Source organism: Myxocyprinus asiaticus, chromosome 3, assembly GCF_019703515.2.
Source record: "Myxocyprinus asiaticus isolate MX2 ecotype Aquarium Trade chromosome 3, UBuf_Myxa_2, whole genome shotgun sequence".
NCBI classification, from domain to species: domain Eukaryota; kingdom Metazoa; phylum Chordata; class Actinopteri; order Cypriniformes; family Catostomidae; genus Myxocyprinus; species Myxocyprinus asiaticus.
The window spans coordinates 25,039,612-25,067,508 of NC_059346.1; the positions used below are offsets into that span (position 1 = coordinate 25,039,612).

General features: G+C 39.4%; 1 protein-coding gene across 1 annotated transcript; it reads right to left on the reverse strand.

Annotated features, from left to right (window-relative positions):
• Nucleotides 1-27,445, reverse strand: LOC127420338 (protein spinster homolog 3-like). The gene is made up of 13 exons (XM_051662558.1): nt 27,247-27,445; nt 17,015-17,263; nt 16,849-16,914; nt 16,111-16,247; nt 15,743-15,894; nt 15,531-15,597; nt 7,340-7,482; nt 7,005-7,157; nt 5,947-6,136; nt 5,621-5,686; nt 5,251-5,349; nt 4,843-5,014; nt 1-645 (listed from the first exon to the last, which is right to left on the reverse strand). Exons 2-13 carry the CDS (start codon nt 17,238-17,240, stop codon nt 602-604), a joined length of 1,515 nt encoding a protein of 504 aa, XP_051518518.1. The 5' UTR covers nt 17,241-17,263; nt 27,247-27,445; the 3' UTR covers nt 1-601.
• Between the last annotated feature and the right edge of the window lie 452 nt (nt 27,446-27,897).

Below are 27,897 nucleotides of genomic sequence, written 5' to 3' on the forward strand. Positions count from 1 at the left end.
TATTTTATATATTATATTTATTTAAAAGCTTTAAAAAGATGGACATTAAAAATTATAATGTTATTAAAATATGAATTTCCTATACATTCTCTGTCTCAGTCTACACTCTCTAGATGAAAATAAAAAGTCTCTAGAAGAGTAATTTGGCACATACAGTATTTCAAGATTCCAGTTTAAATGCAGGAGGGGCTGTTCTCTCCCCTCGTTCCCCTGAGGCTCCCATTAGTAGCACACAGCTGCCGAAAAAAAGCAGGACGAAAGCTTCAAAATGCTCACTGTTTAACATGACCGCATAGACCCTCACACAAACTGCCCACACAAACTGTACATGGCACAGCTTTGGTGATCAATTTTTGATTAGGATTAGTGTGTGAAAATGGCAAAATATGGCAATCTAAGAAAAGCAAGATAATGGAAAGTTACTCTCGCACAAGTGTGAGTCATGATTATTTTAAAAATGTTCAAAAAACATGAAAAACAAATTTGTCCAAAATCAGTCCATCAATCAATGTTGTGTCTCTAAGAGCCTGCTTGATCAAGCAAAGCTCACCCAAGATCTGGTGGTGAACATGATTGCCTGTTTTGGTTGATGTTTATAAGGTCACACTGACTCTGTGGATGTTGCCGGCTGCCCATTAGCCTGTCCTGAATTGGAAAAGACAGAAAGAAGGTAAGAAAATGATTTAAAAATATGTATTTATGTACTGTTATGGAGTAATGCCCAAAATAGACTTTCAAGATCTTTCTTGACAGCCTTTGACATTTTAACACAGATGTTTTGTACTGCGATATTATTAGATTTTGGCCTTAATCAATTCAGAAAGTTCACTGTGTTTTTTGTCTTATAAGATTTACCAGACCACTCTGACTAGTCAAACTCAGAAATAAATACTCTCTCTGCATAAGTAGATCAGCTCAGTTTTGAGGTACCAATGGTTGAGAAACACAACAAATATATTGATATGATTGCAAACTAGAAACAGCTGCCGTAAACAGATGAACACTATCACACAGGAAGTCAGTGGTGCATCAACTAATCTGTCTAATCTCACTTACTCCAATCTATATCACTGTCTTTTCTTTTCCTCTCTTTATATAGATTTATATACAAAATAAACAGTAAATTAATTATGAAATCCAAAACGATTTGTGAAAAAGCAAAAATGTGAAAGATAACATACAAAAAATATCAAACCAAAATAATATTGTTCTGGCCAACAATTACTGTAATTAATATTTAAAATAAAAATATTTTAAACACATTTGACAGCTTGCAAATACCCTTGTATTAGAGCACACTTTGGGCTTTTAGTTAAAATGTACTTCTTTGATTATATAGCTGACCCTTTCCTGAATGTATACCAGTGTTTTTTTTTTTTATTACATTGACTTGTTTGCCCAACAGCTATCATAAAAATATGATGATATTTGAATTTAGTTTGGAAGATAAATTTCACAAAAATTATTCTAATTTAACACAGTTTTAAACTAGGCCTTTGAAACCACTACTAGATAAAACACAAATTTGTGTAGCTGGACATTTGACTCAACACCTTATAGACCTTATTCACGCTAGCGCCATCTTTGATTTTTAATGGGAATGACAACGAGGCTGTAAGGGATAGATTTACCATCTCTTCAATGGCACGCACAGTATAAAGCTGTAAAAAGCTTATAGATCACATCTGATTTTCCACAACTCATGCTGCCTGGAGTTTTTTGTCTACTGGATGTATTTGGAAAGATGTATTTTTCAATGTTTTGTCCACGGAACGATCCAAAAACACTTCAAACTGCAATAGAGCTGTTCCGCTTGTTGTCAAAAAATCCAGAAGAGAATTCGCCATGAGTTCCCTGGGGATTTTCCTATGGGGTTTTATAATGGAATTTTTAAACTTTTGAGTAAAATAAGGTCTGTGGTAAACATTACTTGATGATACGTGGACGTTTTGTTCTACAACATAAATTACACACTTTCATACCTCAAATGTGAATTTTGAAGCCTTATTAAAATGCATTATAAAAAATAAAAATAAAAACACACTGCAGCTTCAAAATTCACATTTGAGGTATGAAAGTGTGTAATTTATGTTGTAGTACAAAACATCCACGTATAGTCAAGTAATGTTTACCACAGACATTATCTGACTCAAAAGTTCAAAAACCCATAGGAAAATCCCCAGGGAACCCATAGCGAATTAGACTTCCGGGTTCGTTGGATTGACATCACAGCTGAACAGATCTATCCACCTTATTCAGTCCCGACCCTTTTCAGCACTCTGCTCTTCTGAATTTTGTCATCTAATTTCCTGTTTGCATTGATGCTACTGAGAAGAGTCGATCAAAATGGATTACGTGTGGGAGCACAGAAAGTATTTTTTGCCAAGAGTTGATGGTGTGAGTCTACAGCACCCCTTTATTACCTGAAAATGCTCATGAGGTGTTTGTTCGGTCACTGTAGATGTTCACTTTTCTGACACTCACAGAGGTAAACTGGACCTGGCAGATCACATTCAGACAGCTATGACACACTGCACTTTTTCATAATACAAGCGTTTTATTGTAATACGTGTAATTCTGTTTTTAGGTTTCAACTCGTTAATAATTTGGTTTAAAATGTGTAGTTGACATGAAATTTCAAACAGGACAGCTCGTATTATTTTACATGCAAATTCATTACATAAAGGCAATTACATTTTCTTTTTAAAAGTAATTTGTCACCCCACATTTTTAAGAGGTTTAAATGTGATTAAAATAGTTCTAAACGCAATATAAGTGTGTGTGTGTGTGTGTGTGTGTGTGTGTGTGTGTGTGTGTGTGTGGGCAGGTTTAAGTGGTTTACGAGGACTTTTTTTTAGGTTACAAACTGGTAATTACAAGGGTATTATGCTATAAATGTGGTTTGTGAGGACATTTCTAGTGTCCCCATAATTGAAATTGTTTAAAAAAAACATACTAAACAATGTTTTATTGAAAATGTAAAAATGCAGAAAGTTTTTTGTGAGGGTTAGGTTTAGGGGTAGGGGTAGGGTTAGGGGATAGAATCTGTAGTATAAAAATCATTGTGTCTATGGAGAGTCCTCATAATGATAGCTGCACCAACATATGTGTGTGTGTGTGTGTGTGTGTGTGTGTGTGTGTGTGTGTGTGTGTGTGTGTGTGTGTGTGTGTGTGTGTGTGTGTGTGTGTGTGTGTGTGTGTGTGTGTGTGTGTGTGTGTGTGTGTGTGTGTGTGTGTGTGTAAAGCTGCATCCCTTCCCCCATTCGGGTTTAACACTCAAAAAATCTGCTTACCTTAACTATAACTTGATGAGTGAATGACACGAGAAGATGGTCATAAGTGTTGTAGGGTTTCAGTTGTTATGACATCTCCTAAACACTTTAAAATACTCATGATAATTTTTGACATCTCTATAACCTGTAAATCCACTTTGATAGCTAATTACACATTGACATCAACACGACAGAAATCTATATAGACCCGCCAGGACGTTAGTTCCGAGACAAAATTTTCAAGATGGCTGCGCGCTAGATTCTCTGGTGCATAAGGGGAATACACCCTATTAACGTCTATCCCTCACAACCTTGTTGTCATTCCCGTCAAAAATCGAAGATGGCGCTACTGTGAATAAGGTCAATAGTGACTGAGATATAGCCATATGACAACTTCCCCATGTGACAAGTAGCCCCTGTCTCCCATTTGTATACTTTTTAAGTATTACCCATAACACAATTAAATCATTAAGATACACATTCCTCCAAGGAATGTGCTTTGTTTATGCATTGCCCATCAGTGGAAAAGGGCCAGCAGGTGGGGACAATGGAGGCCTTTTTCCTGGATTCAACTCTGAGCCTTGTGTAAGAATCTCATCATATGTTACACCATAGATTGGTCATAGTGTAATCTCTTATACTTTGTCACAGATAGGAGACAATATCATCTGCAATTTGGAAACATACACCAGATTTCCTTTTAATTGTTTTAATGCTTTAACAACTTGATGTGAGCTTTTGTTGAATGTTGAATGTTGTCATTTTAAACAAATATTATATATATATATATATATATATATATATATATATATATATATATATATATATATATATATTGTCTTACAACTATTTAACTTTTTAATTATTATAGGATGAAAATGGGTACAGTGGGAGTTTTTATATTTAAAGGTGCACTCAGCAATTGTTGTTTTTTTTTTCTTTTCATTAAAAAAATGTGTAAAGTCATGAATTGTAATTTTTCAATATATTTAGGAAATCATGATCTCTCACATTAAAGTGAAGGCTACAGTCATATCAATAACATTATAACAGCTGTTTTATTCTACATGGAGAGGGTCCACACATGGGGGCTGCCATGTTAGAATCACATGACTAGCCAAATACCACTCGCTTAATCTCAGTACCCGTCCTGTTATTTGAACTTTCTCTCATTGATTGAAGTAATCATGGCTGATTGTGAATACTAAATTTCTACAATGGCATCTGAAACTGAAAACTATTGATTTTAAACGATGCTGCATCCAAGCCACTAGACGTCAGTGTAAGTGCAAGATGACACAAAGATAAAAGTTAATGAGAGCACCTTTAAAATGTCTTCTCTTTTCTTCTGTATTATGCAGTGAAAATCTATTGCTATATAAATGGTATTGTGTGAGGGGCTAAGCCATTTGCCATCAGATATAGTTTCCACTTTACGTGTTTCCACCCTATTTTAAAGCCAGCTGATTATTTCCAAGAACTTACAAGCAAGTGTCACAAGAAGATACCTAGAAGAAAAAGAGTTTGGACAGTCTGTAATTACAATATACTTTGTGTAGCCTCTTATTACCTGACACAAGCAGTTGTGCAGCTTTCCTGTCCTCTTTTATATACAGAGAGGTCATAAGGAAAAACAGGCCACCCAGGACCCCAATAAAGGGGCAGAGAAGAATGCTATATTCCAGTCTACGGAAGTCCCAGCTAGGAGAGTCTGGTTTATACTTGCGTAGGGCATCTGAGATCTGAAAAGAACACATAAAAAGACAAAATTACTTTTGTCTTTTAAATTGCCCTGTGAAAACATTTTAATTATGCTGAGATAATTGCAATTACACAAGGTGCAATTTTATATATAGTAGCGTCAAGTGTTTCAAAGCACTTCTGGGTAATGAGAGGGCTTGTATAATGAAGGCATAGCCTTTGAACCTACTGATATTTTAAATGCGAGTATTGTGGATTGGGATTCAAATATGCTTACCGCACCAATAAGGTATGGACTTCCTGCATCTCCGAGGAGATGACAGACCATAATCTGTAAGGCTTCAGCTGTCGCTCTTCTAGTAGGCACGACAACATACTAAAAGAATTAGGATAAGATTGAAGATTAAAAAGATGCCTTTTACACACATCACTGGAAAATGATTAATTAAACAATTAATTTAACAATACACCAGTGTTCTCAAAGTGTTCATGAGCTAAATTAAGGTACAGTATAATGGTATTAAATTGTACTTTTATACTGTTAGTTTTATTAAATCACTTAAAGGTGGAGTCCATGGACTTGTCACCCTGTACTAATGTAAAAGAGAGTGTGTGTAATTTCTTCACTTGCAAGTTAAACATTTTACCAGTAGGATGTCAGCCAGAATAGCCCAGTTGAGGGACAGCAGAGTCTCTCCAATAGCAATGAATGTCTGCAGGAGAACACATAAATCAAATAGAGATATTTTGAGAGTATACTGGAAGATCAACCTGAAAGCAAAACACACCCTGGTGGTCACATTGTGCTATGGTAGTGGATAACTCATGTTTCACTATCTATCATGGCCGAGTCTTACAGGGGGGCAAGGGGCAACCCCTCCCCCCAGATTTGCCAGAGTTCACTCTTCTGTAAATAATAATTCAGCCCAGTGAGATTGCAGAGAAACACGGTTGAGGACTGAAGTGTGCTTACATATGTGGCTGGGATGCTGGTGGATGCTAGCATGATGGCGATGAAAAAGCAGGGTGAGGAACTGAGCATGCCCACAGCACATATGAGAGGATCTGCATTGGGTACTCTGTCTCTCAGCTTCTTTGATATGCCAGTGCCCAGAAACACTCCCACAATCCCCGTCACCACTGTGATTGCCCCGAAGATGTAACTTTGACAAGAAAAGAAATGGTGGAGACATAAAGGGGAAAATCATAGCTGTTTTTTTAAATGGTGGAGACATAAAGGGGACAATCATAGCTGTTTTTGTTTGTTTTGTTTTTTTTGTTTTGTAAATTAGTAAGTGGAATAAATACATGCATACCTGCAGAATATAGAGGTGACCCGGAAGTTGGGCTATATCTCAGTAACTAGGTTTTGGGTCAAAAGTCCAATTACACACGTGTTTTTAGGACAAGGATATTTTTTCATAATTGTCAGGTCGGAGCAAATTGTCACTTTTTTTAATGCCATTAATTTGTACAACTGATTAATAACAATATTAGCCGATCAAAACAATGGTTTTATATTTTTGTACATTACTTACATTTGCTGTTTCATTAATTGTTTTGTTTCATAATAGTTGTACTGTTTAAATTTAGCTGAAAAGCAAGTAATAGGCTATTTAATGGCAGGTTTACTTCATGACAGCTTGCCCCATTTAGTGGTCAATGTGCATTCAGTTAAATTTATCTTTTTTTATTTTTTTCTGTAATGGTGAAAATGTTCAATATCTTTTTTTGTGGCCAAGACTATAGGGTATGTGCCCATACAGGCAATGACTTTCAAAAAGAATCTTGGCCTGAGAATTCACTGGAATAAAAGGTGTGACAGCTAGCCCCAGTCTTCCCTTCATGCATTCATAAAGAATAAACAATAAAATGCAAAACACAAAAGTTGCCAAAATAGTTGCTGGAGGTGTCACTATGAAATGTTGTGAACTTTGACAATGTTCTGACAATGTTTGGCAATGTTGAACAATGTCTTTTGCAATGCTCTGCCCATAAATGGAAAGTCAAAAGACAAGAGACTTGCTGTACCTGTCTATAGGGTTACAGGGCTCTACTCCACAAGGTAGCCTGTTTCCCTGTGCAACCTGGGCACGGGACAGGAAGGTGGGGGTCCAGAAGGCCAAAGCCCCTGTGACAAAAGCCATGGCAGTCACGCCAAAAGATGACCAGACAAAACTACGACTAGAGGGACACAGATTCAAAACACAATAAATGGTCAAATTAATACTTATACCAGAAAACCCAGAAGATAAGAAACTAAGATCTTTCCAAAACCTTTAAAAATTTCGTAGGTAAATGCCTTATTGACCACATACATCAAACTAGACTTTTAAACTTTCTTCAAACTCTACAATGCAGCTTACTTCTTCAGGAGGTACTTGACGTCCTCAAGGTAGGATGTGCTTTCCATGGCTGCTCCTCCGTGGTTGTCTGAGGCTCCCCGAGGAGGATTAGTAATTAGAAACACCAGAAGCAGTATGCCCAGTGCTCCCAGAGCAGGATTTACCTACATCACAATCAACACTTTATGAATATTTAAGGAAATTGTCTTGATTTAAATGTTGAATTGAATAATGATTAAAAGGAATATTCCGGATTCAATACAAGTTAAGCTCAATCAACAGCATTTGTGGCATAATGTTGATTACCACAAAAAAAAAATAAAAAAAAATCAAAGTTGCAACAATGGAAGTAAATGGGGCCAATGTTTTGAGGGTTTAAAGGCTGAAATGTGAAGTTTATAATTTTATTAAAGCAATAGCATTAATTATTCTGTTAAAATTCATGTATTATTTGAGCTGTAAAGTTTAAATTGTCATATTACAGTCGTTTTAGGGTTTGTTGACATTACATTGTCATGGCAACAAAGTTGTAAAATTGGTGATAACTTTACACAGAAAAGGTTAGTTAGGATTTTATCACACTTAAATCATGTTAACACATATTGTTTATGTCTTGTGCCTATACATTTGAAATAGTGAGTATTTTAACATAGTTTATGGATTGGCCCCATTTACTTCCAATGTAAGTGCCTCACTGTAACCCAGATTTTTGCTTTATTTAAAGAAATTTTCATTTTTGTGGTAATCAATATTATGCCACAAATGCTGTTGATTGAGTTTATTTGTATTGAACGCAGAATATTCCTTTAAAGGTGCACTCAGTAATTTTTTCTTCACTACAAAGTTGAACTCCTAAAGACATTAACTGTAATTTTGCAATCAAAATTAGGAATTTAGGAAATCATGACTACTAACATTAAAATGAAGACTCCAGTCATATCAGTAACCTTATAAAAGCTGTTTTATTCTAGTGGAGAGGGTCTGCACATGGGGCTGCCATGTTGGAATCACATGACCAGCCGAATACCACTCGCTTAATCTCAGTAACCATCCTGTTATTTGACACTTTTACTCATTGATTGAAGTAATCATGGCTGACTGTGAATACTAAAGTCCTACAATGGCATCTGAAACTGAAAACTATTGATTTTAAATGATGCTGTATCCAAGCCGCTAGGTGTCAGTGCAAGTCCAAGATGACACAAAGACAAAAGTTACTGAGTGCACCTTTAATTATAGCTTCCCACATAATGTTTCAGGATCATAATTTGGTTAAGGAAGCTAGTCTTTATCTTTGTTTCTTCTTGCATTATACATCAGATCATCCCTCAGTTTAGATTCTTTAACTATTTATGCTGATCAGAACAAGAATTTACAAATCAAATCAAGTTTGATCAGTTAAAGCATGTGCAAAATGTAAAAAAAGAAACTGCTCCACTTTAAAGTGAACTTTTTTAAGCTTGAAACCCCAATAAAAACCCTTAACATATAATGTAATACAGAGCCTGCTTTATAGTTGTTACATTTTACTTTGACTGCATGATTCATAAGATTACATTTTTTTGTTGATCACTTTGGTACTATTATCGCAAGTATGTGGTAAAACCTCACAACTCTTAGTACATAACTCAAAGCAGATCATCAAAAAGGCTGTTTTTTTTTCAAAAAATAATCACATGTTCAATTGACTAAGTACAACACGCAAAATTACACAGTAACTTTTTCACCACACCTAATCAGTGTGTCATCAAAGAAATACTTTTCATATGAAGTAATTGTCTTTCACAATGCAATGCTCACAATACTTTTGATATGCTTCTCTTCTGATTTGCGTAAATACATTTGACCAACACTTAATCCAACTGCTCTTAATGGTTAATCACTGAACCGTTTGGTAAACCTATAGATTTTAAATTGGTTTGTCAGCTATATACAGTATATGGATTTCAAGAACTACACAAATAAAATGTGGGTTTGTATGAATATCTAAATTACATGTAACCACACATAATGAATACTCATTATTGCTAATTGATTTCACATAGTGGTAACCACAATTGGTCACCATATACAGTAAAAGGGGCGGTTTAAACACTGGCAATTTCTATCAACATGGAGCAGGATAGACAGCAAGGAATAGGAAGAGCTCGTGGACAAGGGATCCATCAGAGAGGTGGGCATGGGCACCAACAGAGAGGTCAGAGAGGTGGGCATGGGGCCCGTCGAAGGGTTGAGAGAGAGGGAGGCAGAACTGTTGTCTCTAATGAAGTCCGGGTCATCATCGTTGATCATGTTGTGAACCGAGGCCTTACTATGGCAGAGGCTGCCAGATTACAGTTTTTTTAATTGGTTTGGTGCAATTTTCACAAGCAAGTGGTACATTTTCCAAACTCTCAGTACTAATCTCACAACAGATCATCAAAAATACACTTTTTTCAAACATTTCAGCATATTTTCAATTGTGTTAGTACAAAACACAAAATCACAAAGTATCCTTTTCACTACATATAATATGTGTTTCATCTATATCAACTATTCATTCACAGTAACTGCTTTTCATAATCTTATCAATATCAAACTTTTGATTTGCATCTCTTATCATTCAGTTTAATACATTTGTCTATCATTTAATTCAGCTGATCTTAATGTTTAATCAATTAATCATTTATTATGTCCATAGATTTTCAACTGGTCTGATTGTTGTCTGATAATTTGTAAGTTACAAATTGCTGTAAGAGCTTTCAGTCAAGAAAGACCAATTATAATAATCCCAAATATTACTAAATACTTTCACCCGATGATCACAATTAGATACCATATAAGTAGAACTGTGTGTGAGAATTTGCAATGTTCAAACATGGAGCAGGATAGATTTGTAGAGAGAGGAAACCTGCATCAAAGAGGTGGTGGTGTTCCTCAACAAAGAGGTGGCCATGGGCCTAGACAAAGAGGTGGTGTTGCTCCTCAACAAAGAGAAATGTAGGCAGAAGACAGCGTACTGTCATCCCAAATGAAGTCTTGGCCATCATTGTTGACCATGTGGTTAACAGAGGCCTTACCATGGCAGAGGCTGCCAGGTTAGTTCAGCCTAACTTACAAAGGTCAACTGTCAGCTCTATCAGAACTTTTCGGCAAGAAAACGTCATGGTTACTTGTGTAACCTCCGTTCCCTGATGGAGGGAACGTGACATCATTGTGTCGATGTAGTAACACTAGGGGTCACTCTTGGGAGCCCGAGACACCTCTGGTCTTTGATAAAAAGGCCAATGAAAATTGGCGAGTGGTATTTGCATGCCACTCCCCCGGACATAGGGGTATAAAAGGAGCTGGTATGCAACCACTCATTCAGGTTTTGTGCTGAGGAGCCGATATAAGATCCGGCCATTTCAGCGGGTAGTTCAGCATTGTGGCAGGAGGGACACAACGTCTCGTTCCCTCCATCAGGGAACGGAGGTTACACAAGTAACCATGACATTCCCTATCTGTCACTCACTCGACGTTGTGTCGATGTAGTGACACTAGGGGTCCCTATACGAAATGCCACAATTGGCTGAACTGTGTTACGTGAACTGGCGGTGTGTGGTGGGCAGACTACTGTGTGCCTCATAGCCAGCACACCAGGTCAACACGTAACCACCCCAACATAGTTATGAGTGTCGAACGGCCCTTTGGGGACAAGTCGACTACCCAAAAGATAGAGACAGGCTTAACCCAGTCGTGGCCTCTTTTTCCCTTCTCTTTTTCCACTCCCTAAAAAAGAAGGGGGATTATCCGACTGGGCCGCCAGGTCTAGTCGGGGGGTGTCCCTCCCAAGGGGAAGACACCGCGGAGACCACACCTCGCCAAAGAGAGGGGTCTTTCCGACCATGTGGAGAGTCTTCAAGGTAGATCCTACCCAACGGGGGAGGAGTTATTACAAACATGGAGACTGGGGCAGAGGGGCTCTGCCCTAAGAAGACGCAGTTTGCCAACAGGGAAACGAACTAGCGGAAGATATATATCGCATGGGGTTAGCCTTACAGGGAACCGCCACATGCGGAGCACCTACCCCAGAACAGGACTCTTAGTTAGCACGTGTACTGGGCCGGCAGCAAGTCTCTCCGAAAACTCGACTGCCACAGGGCTCGGAGGAAGTCAACCAGGGAACAAAGTTTGTGAACACTACTGGGAATTAATGGCGCACGTCTTCAGCTCAAAAGGAGGTGGAAGGCGCTATGTGCAAGCGATACACCTGGCCAGCTATCCCGGGCTTATCCGCTTGTATTGCGTGCCACTACCTGGGATGAAACCGGTTCCACCCGGAGGTTGTAGAACCCTGCAAAGGTGTTGGGTGTTGCCCAGCCCGCTGCTCTGCAAATGTCTGTTAGAGAGGCACCTCTGGCCAGGGCCCAGGAAGCCGCTACACCCCTGGTAGAATGGGCTCGTTGCCCTACCGGGGGCGGCATGTCCAGGCGAGATATGCCATAGTTATGGCATCAATGAGCCAATGGGCGATCCTCTGCTTGGAGACAGTGCTTCCTTTCCGCTGTGCACCAAAGCAGACAAAGAGCTGCTCAGAGATTCTAAAGCTCTGCGTGCGATCCAAATAGATGCGTAAAGCGTGCACTGGACACAGCAACGACAGGGCTGGGTCTGCCTCCTCCTGGGGCAGCGCTTGCAGGTTCACCACCTGGTCCCTAAAAGGGGTGGTGGGAACCTTGGTCACATAGCCCGGTCGGGGTCTCGGGATCACGTGAGTGTAACCCGAACCAAACTCCAGGCACGTTTTGCTGACAGAGAATGCTTGCAGGTCACCTACCCTCTTGATGGAAGTGAGCGCAGTCAGGAGGGCAGTCTTCAAGGAGAGTGCCTTAAGCTCGGCTGACTGCAAAGGCTCAAAGGGGGCTCTCTGTAGACCCTGAAGAACTACAGAGAGGTCCCATGATGGAACGAGGCGCGGTCTGGAGGGATTCAGCCTCCTGGCGCCTCTTAGGAACCTGATGATCAGGTCTTGCTTCCCTAAGGGCTTACCGTCGACTGCGTAGTGGTGTGCTGCTATGGCGGCAACGTATACCTTCAAGGTGGAAGGGGACAGCCTCCCTTCCAACCTCTCCGGGGTGTGGCTTTGAGCGGCGCCGTGAGCCTAGGAACCAAGAGGGTTCAGGGAAGAGCAGAGGGTTCCACACTAGCCGATGCTCGCGGCTGCCCGGGAAAGCAGGACTGAGGTGGGGAGCCTCTGGGGTGGCTTGCTTTCTTACGAAGGTGAACCGCGACCGTATCATTGCCATGGACATGTCCTCGCAATGAGAACATGACCATCTACGAACACTGTCTCCACGTGAGCAGTGCCCAGACATGAAAGACAGTGATCATGACCGTCAGAAGGCAAGAGATAACGAGCGCAACCAGGAATAACACACAATCGGAAAGGCATCTTTAAAAAGACACGTCTTTAAAAAGATGTTCCATGTGTGCCGCTCTTTTAGAGAAATATACTCTTTTAGAGAAACATACTCTTATTTCTGCCGAAGCGCCCAGAGGCATTCTCTGCATTGCACCAGTGCAGAGGGGAGAGAAGCCACTGAAATGCGCCGTCAGGTCCAGCAGAGGTGAATGAACAGTCATGGGAATTCAGCTCAGTGAGCATGACCATTCGGCTCCAAAGAGAAAATCTGAATGAGTGGTTGCATACCAGCTCCTTTTATACCCCTATGTCCAGGGGAGTGGCATGCAAATACCACTCGCCAATTTTCATTGGCCTTTTACCAAAGACCAGAGGTGTCTCGGGCTCCCAAGAGTGACCCCTAGTGTCACTACATCGACACATCATTGAGTGAGTGACAGATAGGGAACCGGTAAGTCTGCTACAGTAACTATTCACTATATTTTTAAAATATAGTACTGTAAATGGTATTACTGTAAAGAAGAACAACCTGTAATTGTTACAGTTTTATGTCATTTATAGTAGTAAAATATTGACAGCATACTGTTTTACTCTCAGAATTACAGTAACAGGAGACAACCTGGTGGTGGTCGCATACGTGTTCTGACTGACCAGCAGGTGTTGGCTGTGGTGGAAATGGTCAGGGCAAGGCTGTCTGAAATCAAGCAGGCTACTGAGGAGAGCAATGACACCTTTTCCAATGTGGCAACAAGTAGCCTTCCAACTATTGTCCACCTTTTGAAGAAGCACCAGGTTTCTATGAAACAAATTTACCTGGTGCCTTTTGAGAGAAACAATGCCCAGGTGAAACAACTGCGTTCAGAATATGTTCAGGTACAACACTAAATCAGTGTACTGTATTTTCAGCTTTTACTGTATGTGATAGACATGCAATTTACAGTACTGTACTACAGACTAACAATGTCAACTATTATTTGTAAAAGAGCTAACCAAATTATTATTTTAGAGGCATGCTGCTGTGAATCATCACAAGTATATTTTTGTTGATGAGGCGGGTTTCAATCTGACAAAAACCAGACGCCGTGGATGTAACCTTATTGGCCAAAGGGCAACCATCCAAGTGCCCGGACAATGTGGGGGAAACATCTCAATGTGTGTGGCTATATCTGAAGATGGTGTAGTAGGCCATAGACCAGTTCTTGGATCATACAACACTGAACACCTGATAGCTTTTCTAAGTGAGCTTGAGCAGGCCTGTCAGGGTGAAGATGTCATCTATGTTATTGTGTGGGACAATGTCAGTTTCCACCATGCAGAGCTGGTTCGGGAATGGTTTCAGGCACATCCTCGGTTCATGACCCTCTACCTTCCCCCATACTCCCCTTTCCTCAACCCAATTGAGGAATTCTTCTTGGTGGTGGAAGGTGTATGATTGCCATCCCCATGAGCATGTCACCCTTCAAGCCATGGATGAATCTTGCAATGATATAATTGCAGAGCAATGTCAAGCCTGGATTTGTCATGCCAGAAGGTTTTTCCCACGGTGCCTGAACAATGAGGACATTCACTGTAATGTTGATGAAAATTTATGGCCAAATGTTGAAGACCGGCTTGATGTTAATTACTGTAATATTTTGTGTATTTCAGATCTCCATTTACATTTTTTTTCCCCACAATACAACCACAGTATTGTTGTAAAAACTGTAAATTCCTTTTGATGTGCTCTTTGATCGTGTTGTATAAACATGTTTTTTTTTTTTATATATGGCTTTTGTCAGTTTATTTGAACGTAAGTGTAACATCCATTGTGATGGCTGTGTATACAGTTTTACAGTAAAGTAACATTCATTCAGCACCGAGGGTGATTTGAAACCTGTACCTTATATTGTTTGCTACTGAATGAACTGATTATTAAAAGTACTAAGTTGAAAGAAGATCTTACTGTTGTGTTTTGATGATTAAACCAAATATTCTCATTACATATCACGATGATCTTGTGTTTGAAACAATGATTATGTGGAATGAAAATATGTACAACTAGAATGAAAGCATGAGATCAGGTTTTGAAAGAATGACTAGCGGTGTTACAAGTGTGATCAGTTTAAAGTTTTGTACTAAGAGTTTTGAAAATGTACCAATTGCTTGGGAAAATTGCACCAAACCAATAAAAAAAAACTGTAGTTGATCCAAATCTAAAAAGATCAACTGTCAATTCTATCATCCGAACTTTTCGCCAAGAAAACCGGTAAGTCTGGAGGATATATACTATGCTTTACCATTACATTTACAGTAAACTGTAATGCATGTAAATTCATAAAACATTTACATATAACATAACATTTATTACATATAAAACATGTATCTTGCATTGTTTGTTATTGGATTCACTGGTAGTTAAAACGATTAAATTGACAAGATATTATTATGTTGTGTTTTGGTGATTAAACCATATGTTCTCATGACATTTCATGAGAAACTTATATTTTGAATCAATGGTTGTGTGGTGAGAGATGTTTACAATCCAAATGAATGCACAATGGCAAGTTTTGAATGAAAGACTGGCTGCATTACAAGTGTGATGAGTTTGGAGTTATGTACTAAGAGTTGTGAGGTTTTAACACAAACTTGCAATAATAGTACCAAAGCGATCAACAAAAACTGTAAGATGATGATGAAGAAGAGTAAGACCACTACTTGATTGTTAAGTCTAACACAATAAGACTACAAAGTGTGTTCATGCAATGCTGTTATAATATTGTTGCTCTCTCATAATGTTTATATAATGTAGATGGATGGATGGATGGATGTCATATCAAATCATTATCTTACCCTCAGGGCCCATCTCCAGTCCCCTGTTGCATTAGCTATTGTTGCCCCCAATATATATCCAAGACCACTATGAATGAAAATTCAAAAAGAACAGAAACTATCGCCACAGAAAACTGATTGATATGTAGAAGCTAGGTTCATTTGTAGCAAACACCATATTATAGTACATGATATATACATTTAAATCTAAAGTGGTGGAGAAAGGCCTTCACCTTCCAACCGGTATGAAAATATAGAAGAAGGAGATCATGAGAGTCCTCTGGGTGCCAGCGAACAAGTCACCAATGACTGTGGGAGCAATGGTTGAGTAACTGGCTTCTCCTGTACCAACTAGTGCCCTCGTCAGAAGCAGAATCCAGAAGTGCTACGATAATATGAGATGAATAATTAATAAAATGAGATCAATTTCTTTAAATGAATTAAATTTTTATTTTAACTATTATTTTGCCATTGTTTTACTTTTTGTTAATGGTCCAAAAACATAGTTAAAAGACATTTACACAATGTTAAAGTTGAGACTTTGACTTTGGCGACAACAAAACATCCCAGAATTCCCCAGTCACGAATAATTTTACTGTACCGACTGTTTGACGAAAGAGCTTCCCAGGGTCGTGACAATCCACACAAACAACCCAGCAATCATGATTAGCTTCCTGTCATAACGGTCTCCAAGGTAACCAAAAACTGGGGCCAAGAACATAAAGCTACAGATAAAAACTGTAAATATGTTAATACACAGTAGACAGCAATCAGTTGTGCTGTTTGGTCAAGAGATATTTCAAACTTCAGTTATATTTCATCAGCATTTTCAGAACTCTATTAAGGCTACCACAATAGCCATAAAACAGAATCAATGTAAAAAACATGTACTAAATGTTATAATATTTTAACCAAAAAAACAAAAACAAAAAAAAATATTATTGACTTTATAAAGTATTTAAAATGCAGCAGTATATAAGAAGAATAATTTAAACAGCAAATAATCAATAGCAATTTGAAAGTGTACTGAGTTCATAGTGATAACTGGTTAAAAATGGCATACTTAGAAAGAGAGACTGCGTAAACATAATTCTGCAACCAGATTCATGTCAGCATGACACTAGACAAAACTTACTGGAAGCTGCAAGTAAGCCATGACAGATTCTTTTACAGCATGACACATGTCTACTTGTGCTTTGCATTGGTGGTAAATACTGAAATGACAGTAAAACCTGTCAAGCAAGGAAGTTCTATTGTAATATAAAATCTTGCAATGTTCACTTCCTCTATAATGTCACTCTTGTTACTGCTCTGTTTTGCAACACATTCAAACTGATACCTGTCTGCAGGAGGCCAGATGTGCTGTCACTGATATCAAAGTACTTCTGGATGCTAAGCAGCACACCTAAAACAACCAGGACACAGTCGTGGTGAAAAAAAGAGATTTCTGTAACACAACTGTAACATTCTGGACATTACACTGAGTTTGGGTACTGTGCACTTACCTGCTATGGTATAACGGTCCATGTAGTTGAGGAGATTAATATAGCAGAGCACTGCCACTGCAATGTAGGAGCGCCTCGGGGAGATGGAGGTTGTCTGTACTGAGGATGCATTGCCATCTGGTAACTCAGAGCTTATGGAGCCATAGCGTGCACTTATGATTGTGCTGAAACTCAAGCGGGTTTTCCGACTATGTTGGTTCGAGGCCACAGTGCCCTCTGTCTCCATGGCTACCAAATGTCTTTATGTCTCTATATGGAGAGAAGACTTGTGAGCACTTTACAGATAGTAAAAGTGACAAAATAATGATTCTTTTCACGAAGAATGTATGCTTGAGAACTGTGGCATGAAGCTCATGTGGATTTCATGTAATGTTTGGCTACTGGAAATTGTTTAAGGATTGAAGTAACCATGGTAACAAAGAAAAGCATACTTTGGAGTGTAGTCATAATCAGTTACACATGAACCCAGTCAGCAATAGCAATTAGAATCTCAACTTGTGGCAAATGTCTAATGGGGAAATAAAACGCTCCATTGGAGATGGGATCACCAACAGAACTTTTAATATATGATAATCAAGACATTTGTTCACCAACTTATTGGGGGGTTTTTTATGCTGGATTGGGAACATTTTTATTATATTTAGTAGAAAAGAACAAAATAAATGCCCAAGTCTTTGCCTTAGTGTAGAATCAATTATTCAAATATAATGGGCCCTATTTTAAGAGTCCAGTGCTAAGTACAGTGCTATGCCATAAGCTGTACATGTTAATTCAATGGGCATGGTCATGAAGTTTTGTTATTTTCATGCAAGCATGCACTAAATCTAAGCCCTGGGCTGGGTCAAATGCAATTTAATTTGGAGGTTCTTCTCTGGCACCGTCTGCATCCTATTGTATAGACCATTTCCTGTCAAGCACCAGCGATATAAACAAAGACAGCACATTCATAAGAAGTTGGTGTAAATGGACTGTATGCAATGAATTAGAAGAAAAAAAATATGGACTTATGTTCTTTGTGCCTTAACTGCGTCCCTGTTGAATGCCAGGCATATTTCTATGACAGTGACATGCTCCTTTTATACACATGGAAAATGTGATTCTCATCAGGATTTGGATTTACATTCCGTTTCATTTTAGAGAATCTATCATTTTCATCTGATACACAAATCATATCTAGTATCTAGTAGTCCATTTTGATTTTGAAAAATTACATTTATTTATTGAAATACAAAAAATTTACCTCTTCAACTCTGGGGCATTTTTGGGCAGCCGCCTGCAATTTTTCACACTCAAATGTAAAAGATTACAATTTACACATACTGTGTAACACATACCCAATTAAAAAAGGCTCCAATTATTTTCAGATTAACAATTTATATTGATTCACATATTTGAACATAGAAAAACAAAACATATATACACAGAATCAACCTTAACCCCCACTATTACCCCTCCCAATCCCCAGTCCCACCCTGGCCCCCAACAACATATCAGTGGACGTACATGATATAGACACACACACAAAATAAATAAATAAATAAAAAATATAATAATAATAATCACACATCCATAAATGACAGATATCCACCCTATTTCTCCACGAACAAGTTAAACTTCCCCATTCTCCTAATTGACTCTTCTTCAAAGGCCGCCACCCTTCCCATCTCCGAGCACCACCCCTGAAATGAGGGTGCTCTAGCCAACCTTCTACCCCTTAAAAGTATCTGTCTGGTGATCATGACAGTTGTTAAGACCCAACTCTTTATGTGTCTATTTTCAACATCGATGACCGCCCCATCGCCCAAAATACAGAGTCTGGGGCAAAATGATACCTGAGTGCCCAATACATCACACACCAAACTCTGAACCTTCAACCAAAACTCCTGGATCTTAACACACCCCCAAAAGTCATGGGCTATGTCTCCATCCTCTGATTGACATTGCCAGCAGGTGGGTGTATCTTTAAGACCAAGCCTATACAATCTAGAGGGGGTCCATTAGAATTATGTAAAATCTTGCATTGCATAAGGTACACCCTTGCATCTCTAGATACAGACTTGAAATTTTTTAGAATCCTAGCCCATTCTCCCTCCTCCAATACCGAGTTTAAATTTGTCTCCCATAGTCTCTTGAGAGAAGTTGAAGCTCCGTCCCCCAGACTCTGAATTAGCAGAGAGTAATACACTGATGCCTCATGACCTTTTCCAAAAGCAGTAATCACCACTCCCATAGTATCTGCCGCTTTAGGGGGGTGTATGCTATTCCCAAAAATAGTACAGAGCAAGTGGTGCAGCTGTAAATACCTAAAAAACTGAGATCTAGGGATCCCAAAATGTTGAACCAAATTTTCAAAGGATCTCAACCCACTACTCTCATATAGGTCACCGAGTGTAGTAACCCTCACAATCCACTCTGACCAGCAGAAAGGGGACTTATTAATACATAATTTGGGGTTCAGCCATAAGCTTGAGGCAACATTTAGATCAGTGTTTCTCAACTGGTGGGTCTTGCAGGTCTATTCAGAATGGGTCGCAGACAGCAGGAAAAGAACAATGATTTTTCGGCACTCGCCCAAGTGATAGAGATTATTTAATGATAATACAACATATAATGAAGAGATTTAATGATAAGCTCGCATTCAGTTTAAGGCTTCTCATTTGCACTGAGATATTTTCATGATGCGATAAGCTTTCGCACAAGTGTAACATTACCAGCTCGTGCTAATGATCTCCTCTGCTCTCTGACGCGCGCGTGCAACAGCCGGCCTTCCCACGATATTGTGGCACGCAGACCTTAAAACTGATGTGACCCATTTCAATTCTAGTAAGACTTTTCTAGTTTAAAGCATCACAGAGGAAGTCAAGTCAAACCCACTGATGAGGAAAAGAGCAACACTGTGTTATGCGCTAAAAAAAATAAAATAAAATCATTACACATCCTCAGTTTCACGATTTTACATGAGTAAAAGTAACTGTTATATTTTGACAAAAAGTTATAGTTTCATATGAAATAATCTATAGGTAGAATCTATTAGACCTCATGTTTATATCAACAATGGCAGTTGTAGTTAAAGTTTCAAAATGTGTTTCAGCTAGTATTTTTTTCATCAACAGGCTACTATAATTTATTATTATTATTATTACTATTATTTAAGACTAGCTACATTGACCTAACCATGTGTGTGGCCATGACTATGCACGCTCAGCCCCCAATCAGGCTAATCAGCCGAGGAGAGAGATAAGTGCAACGAGATGCGGCAGTTCGGGAGAGAGAGAGCTACAGGCAGCTGCCCTGTATGTGTTTTACGTTTGTGTGTCTTAGTGTTTAAGTTTATTAAAAACATTAGTTTGATGCTTCGTCCGGTTCCCGCCTCCTCCTTTCCATTGAACCCTGTTACACCATGGTTATGAGGAGCCTTTCCTCCTGTGTATGTAATATGTATGTTGTGTTTGAATGATGTTTGAAATTAGGAAACAAACGGGATAATAATGGGTTCATAACCAATAAATAAATATGCTGTTCAGTTTTTAAAAGGGGGAAGAGAAAATTTCCTGTAGATTTTGTCATTGACATCAACAACAAAAATAATGTCACTTGATGCATGCCCTTATACTTGAAAACCATGAACAAAACTATGCAAGATAAAAGGAAATGCGACCCAGGATACATTAAATACAGCTTACGTTTTTACTATAGTGGGTCGCTACTTGACTTCCAATGTAAATCTGGGTCACGAAGCAAAACCAGTTGAGAACCACTGATTTAGATAAATATCTGAATTAAACACTCTGGACACTTTTGTCCATACCGAGTGCAAATGCAAGATAACGGGGTGTAATTTAACTTCTCCGGTTGGTTTGATAGAAAGGCTTTGCAATGCTGAAATAGGGGCAAGAACTTCCTGTTCAATACAAAAGCAGGGAGGGGCTCTTTCAGGTGGAAGCGACCAATGAGCCAAATGTCTCAGACGAACACATTATTATAAAACAAAATCTTGGGTAGGCCTAGCCCACCTTTGTCAATCTGCTTACAGTTTACTGAAACATAATCTGGGATGCTTACCATTACAAATGAAAGACTTTGCTATGCTATCAAATTGCTTGAAATAAGAGAGGGGGACATCTACAGGGAGAGAATGTAGCAGGTAGTTTAATTTTGGAATACAATTCATTTTAATAACAATAACCTTCCCAATTATCGATAAATGTGTAAAGGTGGCCAGCTGATAGATAGCTGTGCAATGTGTATAAACCTCACTCTCCTGACCTCAAGAGGTGCACTAGCGACTGACATTGTTAGCGCACCCGCCTCTCATGCCGGAGGCATCGGTTTGAGTCCCGTACGGAGCAGGCAGAACAGGAACGTTACAAATGTTACGAAACCCACCTGCCCTCATCGCTTGAAAACCTTTTTATTAAAGGGTCAAAATTTACTCTAACTAAAATAGACAAATTTGCTGGGAATAAAATACCCAAATACTTAATGCCCTGTTTGGGCCACTGGAAGGTGCCAAAGCTTCGTATTTAGACCAACTGACGAATAATAAAATATCATCTGCGTATAGCAGAAGCTTATGTGCCATACCTCCCGCCATCACTCCTGGAAAATCATCTTCCCTTCTTATCGTGGCTGCTAATGGTTCCAGGGCAAGACAGAACAATAATGGGGAAAGAGGGCAACCCTGCTGGGTGCCCCTATCCAGAGTAAAATAATCTGAAATTAATCCATTTGTTTGTACCGCCGCTATCGGGTGTCTATAAAGCAATTTAATCCATCCAATAAACATACTTCCAAACCCATACATTTCCAAAATCTTAAAAAGATAATCCCATTCTACATATCAAATGCCTTTTCGGCATCAAGTGAGATGGTAGTGACCGGAGTCTGATCATTCGCCACTCACCACATAATACTGATGAAACGCCTAATGTTATCAGAAAAGCTGTGGCCCTGAATAAACCCCACCTGATCTATATGTATAAGAGATGTCATAACTTTACTTAATCGGTTAGCCAAATCTTTTGACAATATTTTAACGTCTAGCTGGATCAGGGAAATTGTACGGTAACTCATACACTCGCTTGGATCTTTGTCCTTTTTAAGAATCAGACTGATCCGGGCTTGTGTCATGGTTGGTGGAAGCTTTCCATTCTTTAATGATTCCATTTAAACTTCTAACAAAAGTGGAACAAGTTCTTTAGCATAAGATCTCAAAAATTCAGCGGCAAAGCCATCTGGCCTCGGAGACTTGCCTGTAGGTAAGGCCTTAATTACCTAGCCAAGCTCCTCCAAGTTATCTCAGAATCAAGAGAATGTTTTTGCTCAGTCGTCAATTTAGGGAGTTCTAAAGGTTCCGCAAAATTTTGAATATCTTCATCAGTAGACGAAGACGTGGAACTATAGAGATCAAGATAGAATTCTTTAAAAGCATTATTAATATCAATGGCCAAGGTAAAAATTTCACCACCAGCAGATTTCACTGAGGGAATGGTAGAAAAAGACTCTCTCTGCTTTATATATCTAGCCAAAAGCTTCCTTGCTTTGTCACCTGACTCAAAGTATGACTGAATAGCCAAAACTCCACCTTCCACAACAAAATAGTATTATATCTGTATTTCAATCGGGTCAATTCTCTGAGGCCATCAGGCGATATTCTGCACTTCAGCTCTGCCTCGGCACTTTTAATAATCATTTCCAACTCCACGAGTTCTCGTGCTTTGGATTTTCTGATGAATGAGGCATACTGTATGATCCGACCCCTAAGAACCGCCTTAAGTGCCTCCCAAGCCACGCCCACAGAGGATACTGAGGACCAGTTGGTCTCCATATAAACATTGATTTCAGCCTTTAACATTTTTTGGAAATCAGGATTTGGCAAAGGGATACATTAAAGCACCAACTATACGATTTCTTTTTTTCTTTATGTGGCAACACCTCTAAACTCACCAGGGTGTGATCTGAGACTAAGATGTTTCCAATTGAGCAATCAACAACAGATGAAATGAGGGACTTAGATATATATAAAAAAATCTATTCTACAATAAATCTTATGGACTGATGAAAAAAAAATGTATAGTCCCTACCAGATGGGTTCAAAAGTCTCCAAATATCTGCAAGACCAAGATTTTTACACATCCTGAGAAGCGTCAGTGTTGCTCTAGGGAGCTTACACACTTCTGCTTCACTATGATCAAGGACTGAATCCATCAATAGATTAAAGTTTCCTCCCAATATTATATCATGAGGGGTGCCAGCAGCTTGCAACATCCCTTCAAGATCTATAAAAAAGCCCTGATCATCAGCGTTAGGTGCATAAATATTAGTCAAAATCAACCTTGGCCCCTGAATTTCTGCTAAAACAATAATGACTCTTCCTAATTTATCTTTCACCTGTTTGAGACATGTGAATTGTAGATGTTTACTTATCAATGTAATGACTCCCCTGCCAGCCCCGTGGGGTGCTTGACGTCATACGGGAGGCATGGGAGGAAGGACCTTCCCAGAGCAAAAATGAAATTCAGTACATCCTTGATCTTCGAGCAAAGCTACACACACTGAGTCAGTTGTCACAACAGAATTTGCTCTAAGCTCAAGAGACACAAAGGCGGCTCTATAATAGGGGTGCCCAGCTATGGGAATTTGCACCGGGAGACAAAGTACTTGTATTACTCCCCACATCGAGCTCGAAATTACTCACCAAGAGGAGACCTCGATTATGAAGTTAAACGAATGGATAGAGGCGGGGCACATCAAACTTACCACCTCAAACTCCTTAAATTATGGAGAGAGGCGGTCCCCGTGTCCATGGCGATGGTAGCCCCAGAGAGGGCGGAGCTCGGGCTAGAGGTGAAGTTCAAAGCTGATCCATTCACCCCGGTCCCTTGTGGAAACCACCTCTCACTGTCCCAGCTCACGGAGGTGGCCAGATTGCAAAAAGAGTTTGTGGACGTGTTCTCTCCTCTTCCGGTCATGCTAACCTCATACAGCACCATATCAAGACCCCACCGGGAGTGGTTGTGCGTAGTCGGCCATACCGCGTACCCGAGCACAAGAAAAAGGTGATTCGGGAGGAATTAGAGGCAATACTCGAAATGGGGGAAATAGAAGAATCGCACAGCGATTGGGCGAGCTCGGTTGTTCTTGTACCTAAGAGTGACGGGTCAGTCCAGTTCTGTGTTGATTACCGGAAAGTCAACGCAGCGTCTAAATTTGACGCTTACCCAATGCCCCGAATTGACGATCTGTTCGATCGGTTGGGTGTGGCTCAATTTTATTTGACACTGGATTTAACTAAGGGATATTGGCAGATCCCCTTAACTCCATTATCCCGAGAAAAAACTGCCTTTTTCACACCGTTCGGATTACACCAATTCGTCACTCTTCCGTTCGGTTTGTTTGGGGCTCCCGCCACGTTCCAGCACCTAATGGATAAGATCCTCCGGCCACACGCCACATATGCCGCTGCCTACCTGGATGACATTATCATATACAGTAATGATTGGAAGAGGTATATGCAGCATCTAAGAGCTGTGCTGAGGTCGCTGAGGTATGCGGGACTCACGGCAAACCCAAAAAGGTGCGCAGTTGGACAGGTGGAAGTACGGTATCTGGGCTTCCACTTGGGACATGGGCAAGTACAACCCCAAATTGATAAAACCGCAGTGATAGTGGCCTGCCCACGTCCCAAGTCCAAAAAAGAGGTGAGAAAGTTTATGGAGTTGGCTGGCTATTACAGAAGGTTTGTGCCTAATTTTTCTGATGTCACCAGCCCCTTGACTGATCTCACTAAAAAGGGGGCGCCAGATCTGGTCCAGTGGATGGAGGCGTGCCAACAGGCTTTCATGAGTGTGAAATCTGCACTCTGTGGCAGGCTGCTCCTACATGCTCATAACTTCTCTCTCCCCTTCATTTTACAGACAGATGCATCAGAGAGGGGGTTGGGGGCCATGCTTTCACAGGAGGTGGAGGGGTTGGAGCACCCCATGCTGTACATTAGACGTAAGCTCTCTTTGAGAGAGACTAAGTACAGCACAATTGAAAAAGAGTGTCTTGCCATCAAGTTGGTAGTCCTAACCCTCCGCTATTACCTGCTGGGGTGGGCCTTCATCCTCCACTCGGATCACGCCCCACTTCAGTGGCTCCACCGCATGAAGGATACCAACACGTGGATTACTTGTTGGTACCTGGCACTTCAGCCCTTCAAATTCAAGGTGGTCCACAGGCTGGGGCCACAGATGGTTGTGGCTGATTTCCTCTCCAGGAATGGGGGGTGGGGGGGTGTTAGCAGGCCGGACGTTGCCCGGGCCTGAGTCGGGCGGTGGGGGTATGTGGAGTGGGACCTAGTCATATGTCTGTCGCTGGGGAGAGAGGAAGAGTTAAGGGCCATCACCTGGTGATTAATGATATGTAACACCTGTGTCTCGTTACAGTGACGACGGAGATGGGCTTGAAAAGGCTGCCGAGAATGCCAGTGAGGGAAAGAGAGTCGGGAACAAGGAAACCCTGAAGTTGTGAAGCTAAAGCATATTAAGTTGTGAAGCTAAAGTATATTAAGTTGTGAAGCTGAAGTGTATTAAGTTGTGAAGCTGAAGTGTATTATGCTGTGAAGCTAAAGTTCATGAACTGTTGTCAAGCTGAAAACCATTAAACCTTGACTTACTTGGACTGCCACCCCGCTAACCGCTTCCTTCCTTTTTCCTGTAACCTTATACATATTAATAACTATTTTATTCAAGAAGCAAATCTCGCCTTTTAATAATACATCTTGAGCATTTGTCTTGATAAATTGTTTATTTGTTATTACAGAAAACGTTTTTAGAATGTAATGTAGACTGGAAGATTTTATATGAATTTTGGTTGTGATTTCACTGTTTTGCACCCAATTACTGTCTTTAAAGGAATAGTTTACCCAAAATTGAAAATTCTCTCATTATTTACTCACCCTCATGCTATCCTAGATGTGTATGACTTTCTTCTGCTGAACACAAACAAAGATTTTTAGAAGAATATCTCAGCTCTGTAGGTCCAAACAATGCAAGTGAATGGTGACCAAAAGCGCATACTGTATAACACAGAATAAAAGTAATCCATACGACTCCATTGGTTTAATATATATCTTCTGAAGCGATCCAAATGGTTTTGAGTGAGAACAGACCAAAATATAACTCCTTTACACTTCCTAGAGCCATCTAGCGCTCTGTGCATGCGTCAAGAAGTGTAATCAAGCATGAAATTATGATTGTGCCTAGACACTGCTATGGCAAGATGTACAGTGAAAAGGCAGTTATATTTTGGCCTGTTCTCACCCAAAATTGATTAGATAGCTTAAGAAGACATGAATTATGGATTAATTTCATTAGGCCTTTATGTGTTTTTTGGAGCTTCAAAGTTTTGGTCACCATTCACTTGCATTGTATGGAACTACAGAGCTTGAGATATTCTTCCAGAAATCTGCATTTGCATTCAGCAGAAGAAAAAAATTCATATACATCTGGGATGGCATGATGGTGAGTAAATGATGAGAGAATTTTCATTTTTGGGTGAGCTATCCTTTTTACATCCCCAACACAACCAACACAAACTTATGTTATAGAGAGGAATCACACAAATCAAATTTAGGCTTTGATCAATTGACTTTTAGAAAAACATATTTTATTTGCTGGACAATATTATTTTTCAGCCTGGAGTATAACTATAAAATGTTACATTCTTACATATTTATAAAATATGTACTTTACAAATAAAATAACAGCATGTAATTGGCAACTAACATCTTAGAACAACAGCACCTGACAAGTCATTCTCTCCTCATCCGAGGAACTGGAAATGTTAATAAAAGAAATGAAAGGAACAGGCATTCCACCTATTTTTATCACAGATCAGACAGACTAAATCAACAGTCGAGAGAACATAACACCTAAGCTTCCTTTTTTTTGTGGTATTCTGGACAGAAGATCCCATTAAAAGTTACTAAAATGCTATCACTAGATGTGCACAGGACTGAGTTCCTTATAGCAGACTGCCACAGTGTGTTGTGGTGCATAGCTGTGTATTACCACAGCAGGACAATGCCGTGTGATTGTTTAGCTTTGGATAAATTTCGAATGCAACCAGATGAGACATTGAGATTTTATGTTCTTTTTTTTCCTGAATAAAATGCAACACTATATCCATTCTATATTTTTAGAGAATATAATTTTACTTTTTTAAAGATTTGGAATAAAGTTGCTTACACTGTTGGGTTGATGTGATCCAGTATCCTGTTCCACTCTAATCCATCTTTTATTTTTTCTGTTGATCCTTTTTCCTGTCTCGTCTTTTTTGCAGTATTTGTTGTGCTGTCACTGTTTTAAGAAGGACATTCCTCTGTGTATATAGAACACTGCAGGGTTATTACGTTAGAATCAAGTGCTGTCCCTTTTTCTCTGGTCACACGCCTCAGAACAGTTCCTCCTTGTATTGCAATATAAACCACAAACCAGCAGCTTTTTGCCCCCTTGCTCACTCTACACATTCTGCTTTACTCTGATCTGTTACCCAGATCTGCCAGGTTGTATGTCTTTTCCAGTAAGGCTCTGAACACCAGGGCAATAGTCTGAGAAACTGAGTTCCCAGAAAATAAGCACCACTGAGGGAATTATTCAAATGGAAATCTTAACTTAACAGATGACTTTTATACCCAAAGTTTTAAACAGTAAACAATTCATGTTATCCATCATTTGGAACCAGAAAAACATTTTGAGTTTAATGCTAAAGTTCAAAGGGATGTCTTTGCTTTCTAATTATATAATTATTATTAAATTATATTGCTATTTTGCTATGCATTATTTTATTATAACATATAATTATTATGTTCCTACTCCTATAAATTGCCACGATATAAT